The 23,696-nt window shown below is 39.9% G+C and overlaps 1 protein-coding gene across 3 annotated transcripts in view; it reads left to right on the top strand.

The window, feature by feature from the left end:
• The window catches only part of PLD1 (phospholipase D1), a 208,624-nt gene that overhangs the window by 125,618 nt on the left and 59,310 nt on the right, over positions 1-23,696 (top strand). For 2 of the 3 annotated variants that reach the window (XM_039236512.1, XM_039236511.1), the window contains exons 13-19: positions 2,623-2,733; positions 5,574-5,774; positions 6,772-6,985; positions 7,577-7,690; positions 12,569-12,697; positions 13,433-13,551; positions 15,168-15,281. In XM_039236512.1, the coding sequence (XP_039092443.1) occupies positions 2,623-2,733; positions 5,574-5,774; positions 6,772-6,985; positions 7,577-7,690; positions 12,569-12,697; positions 13,433-13,551; positions 15,168-15,281 (1,002 nt within the window). The remainder of the gene's footprint in view (positions 1-2,622; positions 2,734-5,573; positions 5,775-6,771; positions 6,986-7,576; positions 7,691-12,568; positions 12,698-13,432; positions 13,552-15,167; positions 15,282-23,696) is intronic. The other variant, XM_039236513.1, reaches the window with a different exon arrangement.

The raw sequence follows: 23,696 nt of genomic DNA, 5'->3' as shown, positions 1-23,696 counted from the left end.
GATTCATCACTTAACACACAACAGTGCTCATTACTACAGATGCCCTCCTTAATACCCATCACCCATTCAAATTTCCTTAATGCAGCTCAGAACATATTTATAGTATGATCCTCCAAGGATGTATGCACTCTTTATACATTATACCAATAAATATAGTGTTAGTATTTTGAAAAAAATGTAAATGCTTATTTATTAGAGAGACAGAGAGACAGAATGCAACTGGGAGAGGGACAGAGATAGAGACAGAGACCTAGAATCCAAAGCAGGCTTCAGGCTCTGGGCTGTCAGCACAGAGCATGACATGGGGGTCAAACTTACAAGCCAGGAGATCATGACCTGAGCCAAAGTCGGATGCTTAACCAACTGAGCTACCCAAGCACCCCTTGAGTGTTAGTATTTTGAAGGGATGTATTCTTATAAGGATTTAGGGGCCAAAACATGCTTCATAATATTGGCAGACCACTATTGGGGAACTATATATCTATTTGGTGCACTCCAAGATTTTGTACCCTGCAACTTAAAAATATTAGCTCCTATGTTACTTCACACTTTTATCGTGTTGCAAAAATAACCAATTCTTATAAATTAGTTGTGTTCAACCCAGTTGACTTCTTAAATTAATGACTCAAATTTCCATCATGAAGTATGCCTAATTACCATGGATTGTTAATTTAAATTGTAACTAAATTACTCTTTGTCACTATAGTTTATTAGATATGCCAGTGTCTCTAATGCTTTATAAAGTACTGCACCATGTACAAGTGCTTGCCTTTTATCTCTGGGATTTTACATTCCTAGGTGTAGGGGCGCCTGGGTGGCTTAGTCAGTTAAGCGTCTGGCTTTGGCTCAGGGTCTCACGGTTTGTGGGTCTGAGCCCCATGTCGGGCTCTGTGCTGACAGCTCAGAGCCTAGAGCCTGTTTCAGATTCTGTGTCTACCTCTCTCTCTGACCCTCCCCTGCTCACACTGTCTCTCTCTCTCTCTCTCTCTGAGAAATAAATAAAACATTTAAAATTAAAAAAGAATAAATGCCTACGTGTAGATACATTATCCAATATGTATGCAGTATGTTTCAGAATTGCTTCAGAGCTGCTGGATATAGAGAATGCAAATTCAAATGTTGCAAGGTGCACAGCAGTATTCAGGATGCAAACCTAAAAAGTAAAAAGATTATATAAGAAGTGGGAGCAAATAAGATAAGAGTTTCCTGGAGGATTATATTCTTAACTGTATGTTGATGAGGAGACTGTGTGACTGGACAGGGAGAAGAGGAAGGACATTGAGGTGTGGGGCAATTTAGCTAAATCCTTATCACTATCCAGAACTAGAGGAGAAAATGTTAGTTTTTATACTATCAGCTGTTAGACCTTGTTTTTTTTTTTTTTTTAGAATATTGCATTTACTTATTTATTTTTTATTACAAAGTTTATTTATTTTTGAGAGAGAGAGAACATGTGAGAGAGGGAGAGGCAGAGAGAGAGGGGGACACAGAATTCAAAGCAAGCCCCAGGCTCTGAGCTGTCAGCATAGAGCCCAATGCAGGTCTCAAACTATGAACCAGGACATCATGACCTGAGCCAAAGCTAGACACTTAACCAATAGAGTCACCCAGGTGCCCCTATTTTTTTTTCAATTTTTAAATATTTATTTATTTTTGAGAGAGAGACAGAGCATGAGCAGGGGAGGGGCAGAGAGAGAGGGAGACACAAAATTCAAAGCAGGCTCCAGGCTCTGAGCTATCAGCACAGACAGCCCCGATGTGGGGCTCAAACACGTGAATTACAAGATCATGAGCTGAAGTTGGACACTTAACCAACGGAACCACCCAGGCACCCTAACATTGTCTCTTTGATAGTTAATATTAATAAAAATGTTATTTACATAGCATGTTCAGGTGTATCCAGCACCTTTGATTTAATTTGACCTTCACAATGGCCTTGCTTGTCTTCTTTTAAGTCCAGGGTCTAAGGTTGAATCGATGTTAATTTTGTGCTGCTGCTAAAACTCAGGAATTTTTGAACATTAGGGAAACTTCCAAAGAAGTCATTTCATAAATAGACATTAATGATGTGATTATGGGTTACAAATGTGAATCACATATTTCTCTTTGAAGATAAAGAAATGTTTTTTATATAAATAATTTTTAATAAAGAAAAATTCTATTAAAATACTCCAGAAACATTTAAGGGCTATTTAGTATGGTTTATTGCCATCAGAGTTTTTTGTCACTGTTATTTTAATTGAAGTGTAATCAAAACCACCCAAAAACTCTAATCCTATAACATGAATCAGGCCAACACTTTCCTTAATGTTGTGTAAATGTTTGAAAGTGTCCACAGGTATAAGACCATCAGACACTTTTAGCTGATAAGCTTACCATTTCAACCTTTTCAAATATCGACACTGTCTCTTGCCGTGACAGGTCCTAAGAATAGAAAGGAGATAACTTTTTGTTACATGTGTGTCTTAATATACACTTATGTTTCACCTTCTTGGGTTGCATTTTTCATTAAATATCTTATTAGTCTTGTTTATAGAAGAAATTTTATAATACACAGGAAGGGAAAAGTAAAGAACTACTTCCAGAAGTTCTCATTCCTCCTTGTGTTCTGTCTTGTGACAGCAAGAGGGGGTGAGAATCTTTATAATGCTCTACAAAGAAGTGGAACTTGCTCTCGGAATCAACAGTGAATACAGCAAGAGGACTTTAATGCGTCTACACCCCAACATAAAGGTAAGAGTTTCATCCTTCTGAATAGTCTTTCTTCTGTATTATTCTGTACTTTCAGATGTGCTTTGCTTTGAGCAGTGGTAATTTGTAGAATTCCCTAATGTGCATTTTGAATAAATAGCATTGGATCCCTCTCAGAAATAAAACAAAATACTTTCTTATACTTCTGTTATTGATGGAGTCAGCAGAGTTCACATTTCTGTTTCTCTTAGCCTGATAATTTGGCCAGGAACACACCTTCTGGAATTGTTTTAATATGCATGAGCTCCGTCAAGTTCCCATGGTCCTCATTAAGATTATCCTGGAATGTCTTAGATGTGGTCTCCCTGTGACGTCCCTTGAATGCTTGTAGCAACAAAGAGCTCATCTAGGATTTAAGAAGCTTTTTCTTAATAGCGTGTTGTATAAAAAACTAATTAAAATAAATAAACACAATAAGCAACTTTAAAAAACCTATCTGATATTTACCAAAGACTTAAAGCCTATCAATAATTATTTCCAAGTCATTGAGATACATCAAGACATACGAATTAATAAATCTCCAGCAGGTTTTCAGTATATAACAATTATGTATTTTTATTTGCCTAAAAAAAGATGTTCCATGTAAATAGTGATCAAAAGAGAGGAGTGGCTATACTAGTATCAGATGATATTATAATAGAAAAAGTTTATAATAGACAAGGAATGATATTATATATTATTAGAAGTTTTTTTTATAATGTTTTATTTATTTCTAGGAGAGAGAGAGAGAGACAGCGTGAGCAGGGGAGGGTCAGAGAGAGAGGGAGTGACAGACTGAAACAGGCTCCAGGCTCTGAGCTGGCAGTCAGCACAGAGCCCGACACGGGGCTCCAACCCATGAACCGAGAGATCATGACCTAAGCGAAAGTCGGACGCTTAACCAACTAAGCCACCCAGGCACCCCTATATTATTAGAAGTTTTAATGCAGCAAAAAGATACAGCAATTATAAACATGTATATACCTAATAATGACCATCAAAACGTATAAAGCAAACATTGACAGAATTAAAGGACCAAATAGAAAATTATACAATAATAGTCGGGCACTTTAATATCCCAATCTCAATAATGATTTGTATATATACACCCTGGAGTATATTTCAGTCTTAAAAAGAAAGGAAATTCTGATGTATGCTAAAACATAGGTGAACCTTGAACACCTTATTCTAGGTGAAAAAAGCCAATCACGAAAAGGAAAATATTGTATGATTCTATCTATATAAGATACTTAAGAGTAGTCAAATTCATAGAGATGTAGAATGGTGTTTGCCAGGGGTTACAGGGAGGAGGGAATTGGAAGTTATTGTTCACTGGATATAGTGTTTCAGTTTTGCAAAATGACGAGTTCTGGAGACACATAATGGTGATGATTGAACAATATGAATGTATGTAATGCCACTGAACTGTCCATTTAAAAATGGTCAAAATGGGGCACCTGGGTGGCTCAGTCAGTTAAGCGTCCGGCTTCAGCCCAGGTCATGATCAAGCTCCGCGTCAGGCTCTGTGCTGACAGCTAGCTCAGAGCCTGGAGCCTGTTTCAGATTCTGTGTCTCCCTCTCTCTCTGACCCTCCCCTGTTTATGCTGTCTCTCTCTCTCTCTCTCTCTCTCTCTCTCAGAAATAAATAAATAAAAACATTAAGAAATTTTTTTAAATGGTCAAAATGGTAAATTTTTGGTTATGTGTATTTTACTACAAACAAAAAATGTAGGTTACTAAGAACTTTGGTAGTCTCCAAAGTTTTTAGAATGCTTTACTTAAAGATATACAAAAATAAGATAGGTCAGTCTGGGATCATTTAAAGAGATTTCTCTTTAGGGCTGCATGGGTGGCTCAGTCAGTTAAGCATCCGACTTCAACTCAGGTCATGATCTCACAGTTCATGAATTTGAGCCACATGTCAGGCTCTGTGTTGACAGCTCAGAGCCTGAAGCCTGCTTCAGATTCTGTCTCCCTCTTTCTCTGCCCCTCCCCCACTCATGCTCTGTCTCCCTGTGTCTCTCAAAAAATGAACATTAAAAAAATTATTTTTATTTTTTTATTTTTTAAAATTTTTATAGTTTTGAGAAAGAGAGAGAGAGAGTGAGAAAAAGAGTGCACACAAGCTGGAAAGAGGCAGAGAGAGATGTAGACACAGAATCCTAAGTAGGCTCCAGGCTCTGAGCTGTCAGCACAGAGCCCAACGCGGGGCTGGAACTCACAAGCTGTGAGATCCTGACCTGAGCCGAAGTCAGACGCTCAACAAACTGAGAAACCCAGGTGTCCCAAAAAGGTTTTTAAAAAATAAAGAGAATTCTCTTTGAAAGCAGAATAATAGCTTCTCAAAATATTTTTCAAATCAAGAGCTGCCAAAGTATGTCTATCCCTTTATGCATATGCTTGCAATTTCAACTCAGTGGCTGCCAAAAAATCAATAGATCTATTAAAAATTTTCTCAGAGATAGATGTTGGTTAAACATTTTTAGGGTTTTTTGTTGTTTTTAAAGTAAGATCAGGTATTACATAAGCCTTTGAGGTGGAATAAAGGAATCAGCTATTACATTAAGCTGACTTTTACTGAAATATGTGGCCAAATTTCTATTTAAATGGCAGCTGCCCCTAAATGTGGTATGGGGCAGGGCTGGTGGGGAGGCTTAAAAAAGTAACCAGGAATCGTCTTCTTGCAAACATGGACAATGAAATTAGAAGTTTGGTGTATACAGAGCATATTCTGGTGTTTGAATTATAAAAAATGCTATTCAGGGGATAAAACATCTGCTTTATTATGAAGTGAAGAACTTTTTAACAAGTTCACTACATGTGGGTTTCCTTTCCCCTCCAAGGTGATGAGACACCCAGATCATGTATCCTCCAGTGTATATCTGTGGGCTCATCACGAGAAAATCGTTGTCATCGACCAGTCTGTGGCCTTTGTGGGTGGGATCGACCTGGCCTATGGAAGGTGGGATGACAATGAACACAGACTCACGGACGTGGGCAGCGTGAAGCGTGTCACCACAGGGCCATCTCTGAGTTCCCTCACAGTAAGTAAATCCCCCCTTTACGGAACTGCATAGAAGGGACATGATTTGTACGTGTTAATAGCATAACTGACTGGTTGGTTGCCTGAGGGGTAGCATATTCGTGGATGGACAGACCTGGTTTTAAAGACCACCTAGCAAGTCTGTAACTTTGCATCTCTTAATCTCTTCTCTTGTAAGAGAAAACAAATCCAATAGAGCATTTTCTAGCTCATAATTAACTCCTATTTTCCATTTAAACAAAAAATTCATTTCCTATTTGGAAAAAAAAAGTTCATAAACAAAAATGTGTATCAGTTGAACCTGAAGTTAAATAAGCAGCCTTACTACAAGCACCTGCCAAGGTTTTTGAAATCTTTCTGCTTACACACATGCAGAAATAGGATAGGTCAGTCTGGAGTCATGGAGGGACTTCTTTTTGAAAGCAGGAGATTAATAACTTCTCAAAGTACCTTCTAAATCAAGAGCTGCCAAAATACCCGTAGGCCCATATCCACAAACAGTACTTAGTGGTTCAACTTTGATAGTTGCCAAAATATCAATACACTTATTAAAAATTTTGATGGGCTCTGTCTTATCTTGCTACTGGATTTATTGGTGACTTTTCTCGAAAAAAGTAAAGATTTAGTGAATAAGTAGCAAGACAAATAGTTGGCAGTAAAAGAAGCACTCTTTTAAAGTGACATTTATTGGAGGAAGAAATTCAGTAGCTCAACACTGAATATAACTCAGGTACTTGTATTTGAGATAAAAAGGTTAACTGGTATGAAATTTCAAGAATTTGGTCTGCTGCAAGGAGGGATCTACAACGGAACGCCTGGTATTCCTTTGCCAGTATTTAAGCAGCTCACAAGAATCCTCCACTGCCCTGTGGCTGACCTCACACATTGTTTCGTGTCTATCAGACCATCATGTGTGAACTTGACACTTCAGCTCAACTAGAATTAAAGGGTCACATTGCTGCACATCTTATGCAGTATCTTTTTTTTTCCCCCCTCAGGCTGAAACAGCAAAGTCCATGGAATCCTTAAGCCTTAAAGATAGAAACACACCTAGTAACAAGCAGCCCGCCCTGAAGAGCGTTGACGATATGGATTCAAAACTGAAAGGAATCGGAAAATCCAGAAAGTTCTCGAAATTTAGCCTCTACAGACATATCCACAGGCACCACCTGCACAACGTGGACAGCATCAGCAGCATTGACAGTGCCTCCAGTAAGTCTTGGCCTTTCTAGAGTTTATCTTGACAATGTTCTGTTCTTTCATGGCCAGACACTGTAAACCAGTTTTTAGACCTGTCTTTCTGTAGTGGAATAATATGAATAATGCTGAAAAGTGGCTGTATCAACCTATTCAGTATCATGCCATTTTGTGGCTTTGTTTTCCTCATTTTAGAACAAATTTATAGCTTTTTTTCATCCAAGTGGTCATTACAACCACAATTCATACTTCCAATGATAGCAGGATGTCTAAGCATTTCTAAAACAATGACCAATTATAAAGAAAAACAGAAAAGTATTAAGCGTCCTTAACTTCTCATAGAAGAGTTTCCTTTCTCTTCCCATCCAGAGATATATGAAGTTTTATCTTTGAACATCAGATTTTCTACATCAGAATTTCTTGCAAATTTACTGTTCTTTTCAAATTTGTCTTAAAGCTCTACGATTTTCTGTTGCACAGAATTTGTGACTGGTTTTATAGCCTTGCCTAGTTTTAACACTGATCGAGCCTACTTTTCAGTGTATAAAATTTGATATATATCTATTTTTTTGTTAAAAAAAAAAAAGAACTCTCAACTTTCTCCAGGTTATTGTAACCACTGTAGAAGTCGTCAGAATTTAATCCATGGTTTTAAACCCCACCTGAAACTCTTTCGCTCTTCCAGTAAGTCTGAGCAGGGGCTCACTAGACCTAACGTTGGTAAGTGATGTGTGAAGCCGCAGACTGTCCTTAGGCTTCAGCTTTTGCTGCATGAGCAGAGTGAGTGTGTTTCTGGATTGGCTTTCTGTTTGCACAGTTTTCACGCCACATGTATTATTTGAAATTGTTATCTGATAAGCTTTTGTAAGAACTAGGTATTTGAATAAATAGGGCCTAAAATGCGGTAGTGGGGATGAAGAGGAATTTGGCAACGGATCATGTAAAGGGACAAGTAATGTTCATAATGAATGGCAACCATAGTAAAATCATAAGCTAGAGTTTATTGTGTGCAGACTGGCTGTTACTGCCCTAAGCCCTGGTGGTGCTCAGTGGTAATAGTATTACAGATTTACTCCCTTTTACAGATGAGGAAATTCATGGTTAGAGGTGAAAAGTAACTTGTACAGTGATGTTCCTTCCAGCTTAATCAGCCTTCCAGAGCTCATAATTCAGATTTGCGATTTAGCAAAAATGCAGATTACTGCATCATTAGGTTTTGGCTGGATTCCACGGCCACGGTTCTAGGGTAGTACTTAGAAGACTTAGGTGGAGCCCAGCTACCATGGCTGGATATGGGTCACTCGCTTGTGGACCCTGGTGTTTCTCAGGGGCTCCAAAGGGGTATACCAAGCGAGTGGGCCCTGGGCACTGCCACCTCTGTTGGTACTTACTTCAGCCAGGAAAATTCTGCTTATGTATATATCAAAGTTCCATGTGAATTTGTGTTGAAAAATTAAAAAAAAAAAAAAGCAAGGTTCTGCTGTTAATAATAAAAGGAGTTTAAAGAGCACAGCTCTACATTTAAATTATGTAATGATTTAAACATATTGTCTCATAGGACTTGAAACCTGAATTAAGCACAGAGTTACTCTTCATGAGAAATCTGAAACTGAATATTTGCTTGAGTTAATAACTTCCTTTCCTGAGGATATAAACTGGATGAGCTTCTTACTTCAAGTCAGTTTCACTTGAATGCAAAAGACCACGATGACCTGGGCTCCTAGTGAACCTTAATGGCGGTGTATAGAAATTAGTGTGGACCCTATGTGCACTATCACTATGGGTTAATTAGAAAATGCACTAAAAGGAAGATCTAGAGAGGGCTCTGTGCTGAGAGCAAAGACAATGCAGGGCTCCAATCTCACAAACCTTGAGATCGTGACCTGAGCTGAAGTCAGACGCTTAACTGACTGAGCCACCCAGGTGCCCTGGTAGATGTTACATCTTAAGGCACATATATGGGAAATGCCAAAAGTGTTTATTTCAGCATGTCAGATGTAGGTGTGGAATGAGGTAAATGCATAGAGGTCTACCATTTCTTATTCAAAATTCTAAGGGTCAGATGTGCTTCAAAAGTTAGAAGATTCCAGATTTTAGAAAGGTAATCCAATACCTATACTCTATATTATGTTATACTGCTTGCAGGGTCCAGGAAATGCCCTGTAAACAGATCATTTATATTTGTGCAACACCAGGTGGGACAAATAAAGATTATAATCCCTTGTCAGTTCAGGTCTGATTTTGCTAACACATGAGCTGTGAGAAAACATTTGAATTTTCAGAGCTTTTGAGCTTTGGAATTATGGTTAAGGGTTAGTAAATTTTGTGTATAAATTGGATTGGTGGGATAGATCTGTACCTGTATATGGAAGGCTTTGAAGGTCAGGCCGTGACACTGAACTTCATCTATTAAATGTTGGAGAATTCCTGGGAGGTGAGAAGTGGGGGTGGTATTTGGAAGAGATGGGTGGTGGTAGGGTGGAGAGTTAGTTTTACTAAGTTACAGTAGAGACACAGAGAGTCTGACTAGCTTGTCCTGGGAATGAAGTGAATGGGAGAAACTTTTTCCAAAGGAAGAATCAGCAGAATTTCAGTAGGATTTGGGAAGTGGTGATCGGAGGTAGGTGGAGAAGAGAGAGAAGAAAAGAAAGGAGCCAACGTTGATTCTGAGGTTTGAGCTTTAGTAACTGTGAACAGAAAGCAGAAATCACAAGGAAGACTTGATTTTGTGGGAATAATAATGATCCTAGTGTTAAAACACATGATTTTAAGGGTTGGTGGGACAACTGGGTGGAGAAGGCTAAGTGAGGCGTTGGAAGGGGCTGTAGATCTGAGAGCCAAAGGAGAAGCCAGAGCTCGAGGAGCATGCTAAGGAGAAGGTTAGGGAGAACTTTGTGAAGGAGGAGGCACTAGGAAAGAAGGTCAAGAAGGGGGGGTGGTTTGGAGTAATGGTGTAGGAGATGCAGCCTTGGCAGCCAAGAGACCAGAAAAAGAAGAGAGGAAGAGTCAAAGCCAGAAGAAATGGGTGAAGGGCAGGAAGACACCCTTTCCATGAACTTTACAGCCAGTGTCTGGGCCACTGATGGAGGAGGATTGCAGAAAACTGGCATGAAAACCTATGTCAAAGACAAGGCAGGTGAAGTTATAAAATCAACTGGGAGCCAAATACAGACTGAGGAGGGCCCTTCAGGTCAGCATTGCTGATGTAAAAACCTCTCTTCCTGCTTATAGGTGCTCATGCACTTCTGAGCAGTAATCACAGCAACTATGAGTCCTTAGCTCTCTGGCCTTAATATTTCATTCGTATTTGGGGAAGACTGACTTATTCAGAATAATGTAGGCCATGACCAAAACAAAAAACAGATTTGAATTATGAGCAGGTTGAATCCAATCAGTACCAGCACAATTTTCTGAGACAAGAATTTGCTTTGTTTTGTTTTTCTTATCATACCTGATTGTTAGGTGAAAGTTAATTTTTAAACACATGTATGTGTATAAATGTTAAGCTTTAGCTTATATATATAACATTATCGTATATATATTTTTTAGTCTGGAATTTGATCCAAGATTTTATTTCATTCTTCTGTTTCCTTTCTCTCTTTTTTTAAAAAAAATATAAAAATGCCATGTTTACTCTAAAGATTTTACAGGTGAGCAAACAGACTGCCAGTACTTTGGCCTTTCAGTCTCAACAAAGCAGGAAAATAAATCACTGAGAGAAGTCAACAGAATGCTATTTTTTTTTTAAATGTTTTATTTATTTCTAGGAGAGAGAGAGACAGCGTGAGCAGGGGAGGGTCAGAGAGAGAGGGAGTCACAGACTGAAACAGGCTCCAGGCCCTGAGCTGGCAGTCAGCACAGAGCCCGACGCGGGGCTCGAACCCACGAACCGCGAGATCATGACCTAAGCGAAAGTCGGACGCTTAACCGACTAAGCCACCCAGGCGCCCCGGCAGAATGCTATTTTTAACATTATTTAGTTTTGTTAACATTTAGTACTCGAAGACATTTTTCTTTTATAGATTATTTCAGTAACCTTTGAAGGCTAATTACTCAGTTTGAGGTAGAATATTATCAGTGTGTGTGCTGATTGTTTAAAACCCTTTGCTCTGCACGTACATATTGATTGCCTACAGAATGCCAGGCGCTCCACCATGCAGTGAAGGCACACTCCCCACCCTTGAGGAGCTGACACACGAGTGCGGAGCAAGCATCCGTACACAACTACATCACAGAGTCAGAGGCACTGGGATGCGCAGCTACTGATGGTTCTATGGCGGTTCTAGTGGCTGCCTCTCCCTTCTGGGATCTGGGAGGTCCCTGTAGGACAGGTGACAGCTATTGCGGCTCGGGAAAGGTGTGAAGTTGAGGATGAGAGGGAGGGAAGGGCATTCCGGACCAGAAGGAATAATCTGCCAACCGTACCAAGACATAACACATCACACCTGTTGAAACACTGAGAAATGTGGTTTGTGCGCGGGGCCTGGACTGAGGAAGAACAAGACCCAGACTGGGAGATTGGCACCAGTTTAGGAAGAGCTTTCTGTGCACACTCAGCTTTTAGGACTTGACTCCCCGTAGGCAGGCAGCAGGTGATCTTAGAATGCTTTCAAGGCAAGAGTCTGCATTTTAGAAAGACAGTTCTGGGACATGTGGTGGTAGGGGGCCAGTCCACTCCTCTCACTGGTATGTGCTACCATTTATTCATTCAATGAATAGTTTTGCATCCAGCGTCTGTTAAGTGCCTCTTTTGTGCCAAGCGCTGCTTTGTGATTTGTAGTTCTACTTGTCTTCCTGCTTAGTTGTCTTTGTGGCCAACATATCCCATAAATGCACAAACTGTTTAAGTCAGAGTGTTCATCCTTAAGTCAAATGGTCCCAGCAAAGCTCTTTGTGAAATGCTTCAGTGGGTTGTTGCTTTTGTGCCTTATGTGATCATAAGTTCTGTGTGTTCTTGTGATTTTTATTATGGATGTCATTTATGATATTGGGAGTATAGAATGTTAGAGCCCAAAGATCTTAGATGCCATCTAGGCCAAATTCTCCCTTTTGCGTAAAAAGAATTTCTGACCCAAAAAGATGAAGCTCAGTGCCAGTCAGCTTGACAATTCCAGGGCTGGAACAGGGGCTGTGTGCTGATTTGAGGTTCTTGATTCCAAGATGCAAAAGACAAAATTATGTATTGGGTGTGCACCATGTTGGTTGAGGAGAGCCAAGGGCATGACTTCTTCATGGCCTCTACATCTCATGTTTCTCTGCCTGACCCGGCTTTACCGCTCTCCTATAGTCCCACTCAACAAGTTCTTTATTCATGATTATCTTTGTGATCTGTTCTTCAGTCCTCTAGTAGATGGGGAGAAGAACATTGAATTTCATGGTCAAGTAATGCACCTGGTTATAGCCCCAACTACCCACTAATGGTAAACTCATACGGATTATGAAATCTTGCCCGCCCACATCCTCAGATAGATTGAACACATGCTTCACTAGTTCTGAGGCTTAAAGAGAACAGTTCAGAAGTCTCTAGGCATTTAATAAATGAGAGGTGAGCCTCCCTCCCTGGGGCCCACCTGAACACAGTCTCTGCTGCCTTCACAGACACCAGCTCCCTCCGCAGTTTACAGACGGGCATGGGAGAGCTCCATGGGGAAACCAGGTTCTGGCATGGAAAGGACTACTGCAATTTTGTCTTCAAAGACTGGGTTCAACTTGATAAACCTTTTGCTGGTGAGTACCGTGGTAGTGGGTGGCTGCTTGTGTTTTCTCTTTTACTTGTCAGCATCTCAGCAAGTACGCACGTACAAGATGTGAGGTCCTTTGTTCTGCTTTGTTTGTTTTGAATATTTGCTAAAACTTTGGAGATTATGATCCACTCATATACATAAGGACATTTCCTTGTAGTCATAATAAGACAGGAGCATGAAACATAACTTACTGTTTGAGACCTCCAGGTTCTATCGAGGCTTATTTTGGGGGTAATCTATAATTCTGCAAGAAGTGATGCCTTCCTTTGATCTCCTCTTCTGCTTATCATCCTTATCTTCCGGCATTATAATGACCCATTTCCAGATTATCACTGTGCTTACATGTCTAAGAGACGAGAGAGACAGAACTGTATACACAACCTGAGGTTATTTCAACAGGATCTAAAAAAAAAATGTAATATTAAGCACACAGCCTTAGATAATTTACACCAATTCACATCTTGCCTTGACTAGTGATTATCTTGTACTAAGTGAAATTGAAACATATTGGGGGAGGAACTTGGGAGACTGTGCTCCTCAATGTAATAGATATTATGTTTTCCTTGGCTATAAAGGTATTGTTCCACCCCAACCAAGTACTATATGCACAGTGAACATTACCATGTTTCCTTTACATATTGTGGGTGGGGTCAGTGCTGGTGTCAGTGTGTCAGTGACACTGAAGTTAGTGATGACCTTGCCTGGGTCACCTGGGCAGATTTCATTGACAGGTACTCCACTCCCCGGATGCCATGGCACGACATTGCCTCTGCAGTCCACGGGAAGGCAGCTCGTGACGTGGCACGTCACTTCATCCAGCGCTGGAACTTCACGAAGGTACACGGATGGTTTTATCATGATTCAGTCCACCTAAAGAGAGCCTGGAAGAGGAGAAATCTAGCGGGTTGACAAAAAGGGGTTGCAGTGGCCCATCTGCTCTGGAGTGCCTGGTTGCCAGAGGGCCAGGGTCTGTGGGCAAAAGAAAAAGAAAATGTCCCTGAGCATTCACACCACAGGCAATTCAAAGCGCAGAGAGATAGATAGTACTTTCAGGGCCTATTGTGATCCTTTTAACATTTTTGGATACTCAGTGTTGATTAAGCATCCAGTCTGGATGGATGGTCACCTAGAAGGCCGTTGTAGGGGGACAAGGGCCTTGTTTGGATGAGAGAGCTCGAGCTTTCAAGTCCTTCGGGTCTTGGTGTTGCACTGGGTTCATACTGGCCCAGACTTCTGGAAGGTGGTTCTGAGCAAAGGGAGCAATAGAATGAGAAGTGGAAGTCATTGTCCTTTTGTCCAGACTGTCATCTTTAGTGTGCCTTCATTACACTGAGGAATAACTTAAGTACCTATATCCAGGAATCATTAAGCTTCCATTTTATTTGCTATAAATTATGACAAGGCCTTAGTCTCCTTGATAATTTGGGACAAAATTATTTTATCAACTGCTTAGAGTCTCCCCTTATTTTTCATTTACATGAGCTTTCATTTATATAAACTTTATAATCTCTTAGAAATAATGGAAATATTTTTAACCAAAATTAAGGGGGCATGAATAAATAAATGAAGGGATATTACTTTTTTTTTTTAAATGTTTTATTTATTTCTGAGAGAGAGAGAGAGACAGCGTGAGCAGGGGAGGGTCAGAGAGAGAGGGGGCGATACAGAATCCGAAGCAGGCTCCAGGCTCTGAGCTAGCTGTCAGCACAGAGCCCAACGTGGGGCTTGAACCCACGAACCGTGAGATCATGACCTGAGCCGAAGTCGGATGCTTAACTGACTGGGAAGGGATATTACTTTTAACCTGCTAGTATCTGTGATTGGTTTGTGGATTTCTGTTACTTGTGTACTCTGTTCCTGGCAGGATAAATTCGTAAACCTCAAAACACTTTTTAAAAAGTATACAACCTTTATCACAACCTTTTTTGGATACTTAAGTTAAAAAGGTAATTCAACAAGGTAACTTATTTGGACATTGCTTCTAATAATTCTAATAAAATGGGAAATAATTGAAATGCAAATGAATAGGAATTTATTACATATAGTTCTATATCATTTTCTTATGAAGTTATTAAAATATATATATAGTTATACACTGCTGTGACAAGATATCTACCACATAGTAAGAAATCAGTTTACAAAAAAAATACAATTTTTGGAATTATATACCTTTATAACTCTAGATGATACTTAGGCTTCCCTTAAAAATATAAACCAATACATGCCCGCTACAAAAGGTAAAAAAAAGAAGGGAAAAAGGAGTTCTCTGCTACTGGAAAATGGAAAGAACACAAAAAGAAGTAATCTATTGCCTCTTCAACTAGAAACATCCACTGTTAACATTTTTCTTTTTCAAATGAATCTTAATTTCTTTTATAATTACAAAGTAGGGAAGAATGGTGCTGTTTTCTCATCTGTATCTGTTTTTCTTCTCCTGTTTTTCTTCATTTTAGATAATGAAGTCAAAATATCGGTCCCTTTCTTATCCTTTTCTGCTTCCAAAATCTCAAGCAACAGCCCATGAGTTGAAATATCAAGTGCCTGAGTCTGTCCATGCCAATGTGCAGGTAAGTCTGGCCTTTCTTTTTCACCAAATGCTTGTGGGTAAACTTACTGTTATTAGATCAAGTGTCTATTAGGTTGGCTTCATATTTTTCAGAGAGTGCCACTCCAAAGCAAATCTGAATAGGCCTTTGAAAATTTAGTATTATATTTCCTATTTAAAATCTATTCCATTTATTCTCTTTTGAGAACTCTTTTATAAATATAATAAGTACACATTTTTCCTTCCTCAGCACTTGTTATATCTGTCACTCATCTTTTATCCTACACTGTAGAGTATTCATCATTATCTTTACATGTCCATCTCTTATTTCACCTGTATTATCAGTTTTGTTAGTGATACACTCATCTCTTTTCTGCCTCTCTTCCTCCCACGTCAGCTGTCCTAGAGTCTTAACACATGGCAGGTGATTGATAATTTTCTTAGCTGATTCACTTTTATAACTGAAATGTAAAACAATCATTAGGAAGCATGTCCCTTATGAGAGGGTCTCACAGAAAGCATGTGCATTCTTTTTTTAAATTTTTAAAAAATACTTATTTATTTTTGAGAGGAAGAGAGACAGAGCACGAGTAGGGAAGGGGCAGAGAGAGAGAGAGGAGACACAGAATCTGTGTCTTCAGGCTTCAGGCTCTGAGCTGTCAGCACAGGGCTCGATGCGGGGCTTGAACCCACGAACCGTGAAATGATGATCTGAGCTGAAGTCAGACACTTAACTGACCGAGCCACCCAGGTGCTCCAAAAGCATGTGCTTTCTTAATCTGTATAATGTTTCATACATAAATTGTAAAAACATCAAGTGCTCAAGAAACTTATATTTTTATCTTTTTGTTTCTTTTCTTTTTTTAATGTTGGATATTATCACTGGTGGGTTGCAGAATGACTAAAAAGGCTTCATCAATCTGGAATAACTCACCTACACTTACAAAACATGTTTAAAAGTTTCTTTGTCCTTCATTCATAACATTTGCTATCAAGGGTCTGGCTTTGGTTTCCTCAAAAATGTATTAAGTTTACATGTAAATTAAGAAATCTTTATGTCACAGGGATTCCAATAAATGTGTTCATAATTGGAAAATGAGGAAATAAATTAATAAAGAGCCATAGAAAAGGCTAGTCAAGGAAGAAAGGCTTGTCCTCTAATTCCTCCTGAAGTGACTCTAGCAACCTGACATGCAGTAAACCTGGGACTGATACCAGTTAAGCACCAGCAATGTGGCTGATACTTCGTATCTAAAAAGCTAGTTATAGTTCAATCTAATTTTAGTTCCTAATTAACCAAATGCATTTTAGAGGCTCTTTTAAAAGGACATGGGATTTGCTTAATGGAGGCACATAATTTTACCACATACAGTCTAGCCATCTCAAGTTACAAATAGGAAAATTAAGGCTCAGTGGGGCTATGAGACTTATCTAACGTCACCTGCTCCTGGTCATCAGTCAAGGTGGACCTTGAAACCCTGCTCTGGTCCATTGTTACCTCGGCTCAAGTATCTTGAGAACATCAGGGGCAGAGCCTGGATGGGCCACCTTTGCCATTGCCTTTTGTTCAAGGTCATCACTATCAGCATCAAAAGTATTGTTTAAGTAAAGATCCAGCAATCTGCCACTGACATCACTAATGTGGATTTTTAGAATCTGGACATGGATTCTAGTGAGTATGATTATATAAATGAAATGCCTAAATCAGTTACTCTACTATACAAGTAGAGGTATTTGTATCTAAGGAATAAGAAGACATTTCAGGCCATAGATCAAATAATAGAACAATCAAAAACGTAAGCCACTCAGGAGAAATACCTATAGCAAATATTTAGTTACCCCAGGCTACAGGAGGCAACTAATTTAAACTTAGAGGCACATATATATATGTGTTGATATGTAAGTCAATGAATATTTTATGAGCCTGTTTAATTTTATTCTACTGGGAGGGAAAAATTACCCATGCCATAAGATAGAATAGGAGCCTCCATGTTAAGAAAATAAGAGAATTTAATTTAAGATTTGAGACGGCATTAAAATTGACTCAGTGATCAACTTATCAAAGTCAGCAGATGCTAATTACGCATCTGTTAAAAAGGAATTTCTGGGAATGGTACATTTTTGTGATCAGCAAAGGAAGTTTTTCCGATGTTGTGTACACATATATCTTCTACTATCTCTTGTTAAAGCCCTGCTTTATATATTCTCATCCAGTCCCCGGCAAGGTAAATAAATACCCTGCATGTCCACTCTATAAAAGGCCTCTCTTAAGTCACCATCTCTGATTACTGGATGTGGTGTTAGAGAGGGGGCTGGATCCCTGATATCTCCTGATATGCTTATATGTTCATCCTCAATCTGCTCTGGTTGGCCTGGACTCAGAAACCTGTAAAGCCAACTGATTTGAAAGGAAGTCTACCAAGACTTACTCATGAATTCATTGATTCAGTCAACACATGTTTACTAAGTGCCATCTGTTTGCCCAGTGAAGTCATCAATGCATACTTGAGTGCTGAGGAAGAAGACAAAAGTTCTCTGCCTCTGGAAACATAGTTTGCTGGGAGAAAGAAAGCTGTCACATTGAAATACTCAGTTAACAATGCTACGTGTGGCCTAGGGCTAAATGCCAGCTTGAGAGTTTGTGAGTAAGAGCGAGAGAACCTGGTGGGATGTCTCCTGTAAGGAATACGACTGCCTGCTCGTCTATGGGGGAAACCAACTGCTGCAGGCCATTTGCTCTTGAAGAGGCAGTTAGATGAAGTTGAGACAGCATAAGGCCAGATTAGGGATGCCATGGACTATTGGTCTGGTTCATTTGGACCTGATCCTGGAGGCGTTAATGAACTTTGGAACTTTTTTTTTTCATCCAGGAAGAAGCATGATACAGGAATGCTTTATTGAAAATTAACTTCGATCAGAATTTTGCTGACCCAGTTTTACCTTGGAAATGCTAATAGCTATCCACAAAAAAACATTTCATGGACAGATACATTTTTGTAGATTTTTCAAGCCCAGGATTGCTTAGTGCCTTTGTTATGCTGATGTGTAGCATGGAATCACCACGAATGAACGTGCTATGAGAAATTTCCCAAGCTGAATTGACAGAGGGTCTCTCATTTTAACACACGTCTATTTCCATCTCTCTGAACAAACATACTTTAGGACCTAAGTTTTTACATATGAGAAACTTATACTAGAAAGAGAGAAGTAAGTAAGAGCTTCGACTAGAAAGAGAATGGAAGCAAGGAGACCAGGAAGGAGGCTGTGACTGTAATTGTAGCATATACAAAGTTTGCATATGTAAATTCGTATTCCTTTTCTTAAAAACAGCCCCCCCCACACACACACACACAATTTAAAGTGTTAGAACTCACAAAACCTGGGTCTTTACTGGTTGCCAGAAGGTGTTTTTCAGAACTGCCAAAATAAGTTAGAGTGTGAAAGCACTGGGCACACCCAGGCAGTGCAGCTTTCTGAAGTCAGGAAAGTCTGAGATGACCAGAAACCGAAAAAAAAGAAATGACCCTGCTCCATTTCTCCTTTTCTTTAAAGTACTGACCACGGTGTTGTTTCACTTCACATTATTTACTGGCTCTAAACATCATTCATCTTGTCTAGACATTATTGTTTTCAAGTCATGAGCATATAGAGCTTAGAGGTCAAAAGCAATAATCTGACCAAATCCCCGATTTTCCAAAGAATCCAGAAGGGAGCCAGGAGATAGGACCTGGTATGAAGTAGACAACTTGATTTTTTTTTTAATTAAAAAAAATTTTTTTAACTTTTTTTTTTTTTATTTTTGAGAGAGACAGAGCATGAGCATGAGCAGGGGAGAGGCAGAGAGAGGGAGACACAGAATCCCAAGCAGGCTCCAGGCTCTGAGCTGTCAGCACAGAGCCTGATGTGGGGCTCGAACTCGTGAATTGCAAGATCATGACCTGAGCTGAAGCCAGACGCTTCAGCCACTGAGCCACAGGGCTATTCTTTCTTTTTAACAAATCTTAACATGATTTCTAACATAGTTTATTTTTATTTTTTTTTTTAATGTTTTATTTATTTCTAGGAGAGAGAGAGAGACAGCGCAAGCAGGGGAGGGTCAGAGAGAGAGGGAGTCACAGACTGAAACAGGCTCTAGGCTTTGAGCTGGCAGTCAGCACAGAGCCTGACGCGGGGCTCGAACCCATGAACCGTGAGATCATGACCTGAGCGAAAGTTGGACGCTTAACCGACTAAGCCACTTGGGCGCCCCTCTAACATAGTTTATTGTTCATAATATAATTTAGAGACTATAAGCTTAATTAACTCAAAAAAGAGCAAGGGGATGGAGCAAGGGGAAGAGGTAGAGCCTAGAGTCAGTGTGCAAAGCCTAGCTTTGCTACATGCGAGCTGTGCAACCTTGGGAAAATTACTTCACATCTCTGCTTGCGTTTTCTTCATCAATCAAACAGAGATCATAATAAGCATCTGCCTCATAGGGTTGTGGTGATGGCTAAATAAGCCAACCCATGCAAAGCACTTCGAGGAGGTGCACTCGTGTGGGTTATATTGATACCAGCTTCAGTCTTCAAGCTTTCCCTTGGGTTTTCAAGAGTTTGGAACAAAGAAATTTACGTTTTTCTGGAGGAGTCACTAGGCTAGTTCTGGATACAAAATCTTCATACCATATGTTTATTGAAGGGGAGAGAAGAGCATTTGACATAAGAAAATAGATAAATAATAGGTACTATTTATGTTTTTTATTTGAAAAAGGGAAACCAATTATTTAATTTTTTTAACACACAACCATTGGCTCCAACCATCCTTGGTGATTCCACACCAGCCCTGATACAGCTGTTACAGAAGGCTTGACACAGCCTGCCCTGGAGACTAGAGCCAGGCCCACCCCCACCGACACACTTTCTGCTACTGGGGGAAAAAGAAAGTCATCCAAACCTGAAAGCTGACTTCAGCAACTTCCACCAACACTTTTAGAATAAACTTGGGTGTTTCCCCTCAGAGCTGGGCATTCTCAAAAGCCTGCCAAGAACATTGAGAGAAGACAAAGCCGGAGAAAGGCGTGGGGCTGAGAATTGGAGGAAAGAAAGTTCTGAAACCGCTTATGCATAGACTGTATAAGGGAACTTGTTTTCCCCCTGAAAAGAACAAACTAGAGTCCTGAATGCTATCACTGCCACTCAAGGTAAATGACCTAGACAGAAGACATTCAACATGTCTATTAAGGTAAAAGAAAAAGCCTGATGCCAAATTGGCATCAATATGGAATCAATATAGGGAACAGTCTTTTTTTGTTAAATTGGGCAGCTTATTCCAGAAAAGCCATCCCTTAGATAATCATTGTGGAGAAGTCCTGCCAAACTGAGGGAAATAATTCCACTGGAGTTATATCTTTGATCTCTTTGTCTGTTAGAAAAAATTAAACTGAAAAGAAACTATACAGGCAAGTGTGAATGACATCCAAATTAGATCACTGGAAAAATTTGTTCCTGCACTTGGGGAGAATGGCCAAATGAATCCCCAAAGGGTGTCAATGTAGGAATCAATGTAGATTTCAAAGGGCCACAAGATGTTTTGTATTGTGAAAAAGTAAAGTAGATAGGTGAGGATAAAAGAAAGCCACTTAACTTACTTCTAAGGCAGTTTCCTAACATGGAAGCTGTTTTCCATTTATGGACGGGGCCTTCATGTAGTAACACTTCTGTGCTTGCTACTGGACAGGAGAAGCCCCTTAAATGGAGAGTGTTTACTCCCTGTCCAGCACTGTCCTGAGCTTTTGTGGATTATCTCCTTCAATATCAGAAGGAAGAGCCTGACAGTATGAGGCAGATCCTTGAACAAATTCCTATTTCTTGGTGCTTCTAGTCTATGCTCCTCAGTACAGACTGGCAGAGTGAGGCCCACCAGTCTGAGTGCACCCCTGGTCTCCTGACTGCATGGAGGCCAACCTCTGCTTGCCTATGAAAGTGCTCTTGCCCTAGCAATCTCTGGTCCGTGACTTACTTGGGAGCTAAGGGAAATAAAGAGAAATTAAGATATGTGCTGAATTTATAGGGAAGAAAGGCATAATAGTAAGAGAAAAGCAACTTGGGACAATTACTAAGGAAGTTTTGAAAGTTTTCCTTCAAGAAGAGAATTCTGTAGGGGCGCCTGGGTGGCTTAGTCGGTTAAGCGTCCGACTTTCGCTTAGGTCATGATCTCGCTGTTCGTGGGTTCGAGCCCCGCGTCGGGCACTGTGCTGACTGCCAGCTCAGAGCCTGGAGCCTGCTTCAGATTCTGTGTCTCCCTCTCTCTCTGACCCTCCCCTGCTCACGCTGTCTCTCTCTCTCTCTCTCTCCTAGAAATAAATAAATTTAAAAAAAACCATTAAAAATAAAAGAAGAGAATTCTGTATATCAATCTGTATATTCAACTTGGGCCCACTGTATATAAAGGAGTCAGGGCTTGTGGAGAAAGAGGTTATCTATCTGTCTATCTATCTATCTATCTATCTATCTATCTATCTATCTACACAAAGTGATTCAACCATTAGGTACATTGCTCAGAGCTCACCATGGTAAGTGTGGTCACCATCTGTCACTCTACAACATTAGTACAGTAGCATTGACCATATTCTTTATTTCCATCTCTGTGACCTATTTATTTTATAACAAGAACTTTGACCTCTTAATCCCCTTCACCTATTTCACTTGAGAAGGCTATCTTTAAAGTTAAAAAATAGGACAGATACAATGGAAAATAACTGGGTCTAGTTACGGTTTTGAGGCTAAAACATAAAATTAGAAATATGCTCTTTTTATACACTTTAAAATTGTGTATTCAAACTTGAGGTTTCAAAGGTGAGGGTTAGATTTGATTCTCGGTATATACTTGGGGTAGGGAGTAAGATGAAGCCCATTTCTACATGTGTGAGCAAGGGTTTGAGGCTTGTCTCAGTTACACTGGTTAAAAACAAAAACGCAGGACAAGTTGGTCAGATAAGAAAAAGGGGAGAATAAATCTTAAATTTAGAACAGAAGGGGGCACCTGGGTGGCTCAGTCGGTTAACCGTCCGACTTTGGCTCAGCTCATGTTCTCATGGTTCATGGGTTTGAGCCCCACGTCAGGCTCTGTGCTGACAGCTAGCTCAGAGCCTGGAGCATGTTTCAGATTCTGTGTCTCCCTCTCTCTCTGACCCTCCCCTGCTTACACTGCCTCTCTCTCTCAGAAATAAATAAAACATTAAAAAACAAAGCAAAACGGAACGGAGTCAGTCACGAAGTGTTTGACCTATGTGGCTGTTTATAAGCTTTCTAGACCGTCAAACATTTAAAGCAGTTAAGTTGATTTGTAGATCACCTCAGGGTCCCTGGTTCAGGGGTAGAGGCTGGACCAAAGGGAAATCTGTATTTTTAGTTTTTTTGTGTGTGTGGTGATAGATTTTAACTAATTAGAATAATAGTAAATAAATAGTACTCCCAAGTTATTTTTACTCTGTGTTACTTGAGAAGTATGTTCAAGTTTAATACAAAATGACGACTTTTAAAAATTAAATGCATTTTCGCTGTGAAAAAATAATACAAGTTTGGACTCCCACAATGGGAGTAATGGTAATGTGGAAGCCCCCTGAGGAGGGGGGGCAGGCTCTGACATGCTGAGGTTTAATAGGCATTAGGGGGCTCCCCTCCACCTTGCTTATGCTGTCCTTCATGGTCTTCTTTTGGCCTACAAACGTACTTATTTTAGGGGTACCTGGGTGGCTTAGTCAGTTGAACATCCAACTTCAGCTCAGGTCATGATCTCACAGTTTGTGAGTTTAAGCCCTGCATTGGGCTCTCTGCTGTCAGTGTGGAGCCTACTTTGGATCCTCTGTCCCCCTCCTATCTTGGCCCCTCCTCCACTCATACTCTCTATCTCAAAAAGAAATGACCATTAAAAAAAAAACAAATATATTTATTTTAAACATTTAAAGCCCTCCATAAAGGGAAACATTTATTGTTACCTTTCACAAGAAAGATGGCAGATATATGACCTGCCTACTTGGCCTTCATGGCAGCCATTGGCCATCACCCTTAGCTTTCCTCCCCAGCATGTCTAGTTCCAAGGGAGCCTCTCTTCAGCATAGCTGTCCAGGAAGCCACTTCAAATTAGACTTGAACGCTATTTGGCATTCCTAATTTCTATCGTATGTTAATGGGTTTATTAAATCTTTGAATCAGGGCACATTTTGAGAGTGAAAAAGGAAAGAAGAGTATAAGATTTCGAGATTTGAGGGGAAGACAGAAATCACCACCAAGGATGGTATATAAATTTTGCCTGGAAGTTTTCAGAGGTAGAAATCCTATACATCAAATATATACTACATGCCACATTCTGTACTTCTTTGTGTTTGTTATGCCATTAATTTCCTTACCCAGTAGCTGTGGGGTGTCGAGGTGGGAGGGAATAAGTCAGAGAGAGAGAG

The sequence above is a fragment of the Hyaena hyaena genome, unplaced genomic scaffold (genome assembly GCF_003009895.1).
Source record: "Hyaena hyaena isolate Hyena2069 unplaced genomic scaffold, ASM300989v1 scaffold_112, whole genome shotgun sequence".
Lineage (NCBI taxonomy): Eukaryota > Metazoa > Chordata > Mammalia > Carnivora > Hyaenidae > Hyaena > Hyaena hyaena.
Note: the sequence above shows the minus strand (reverse complement) of the source record. Positions and strands in the feature narration are given on the sequence as shown.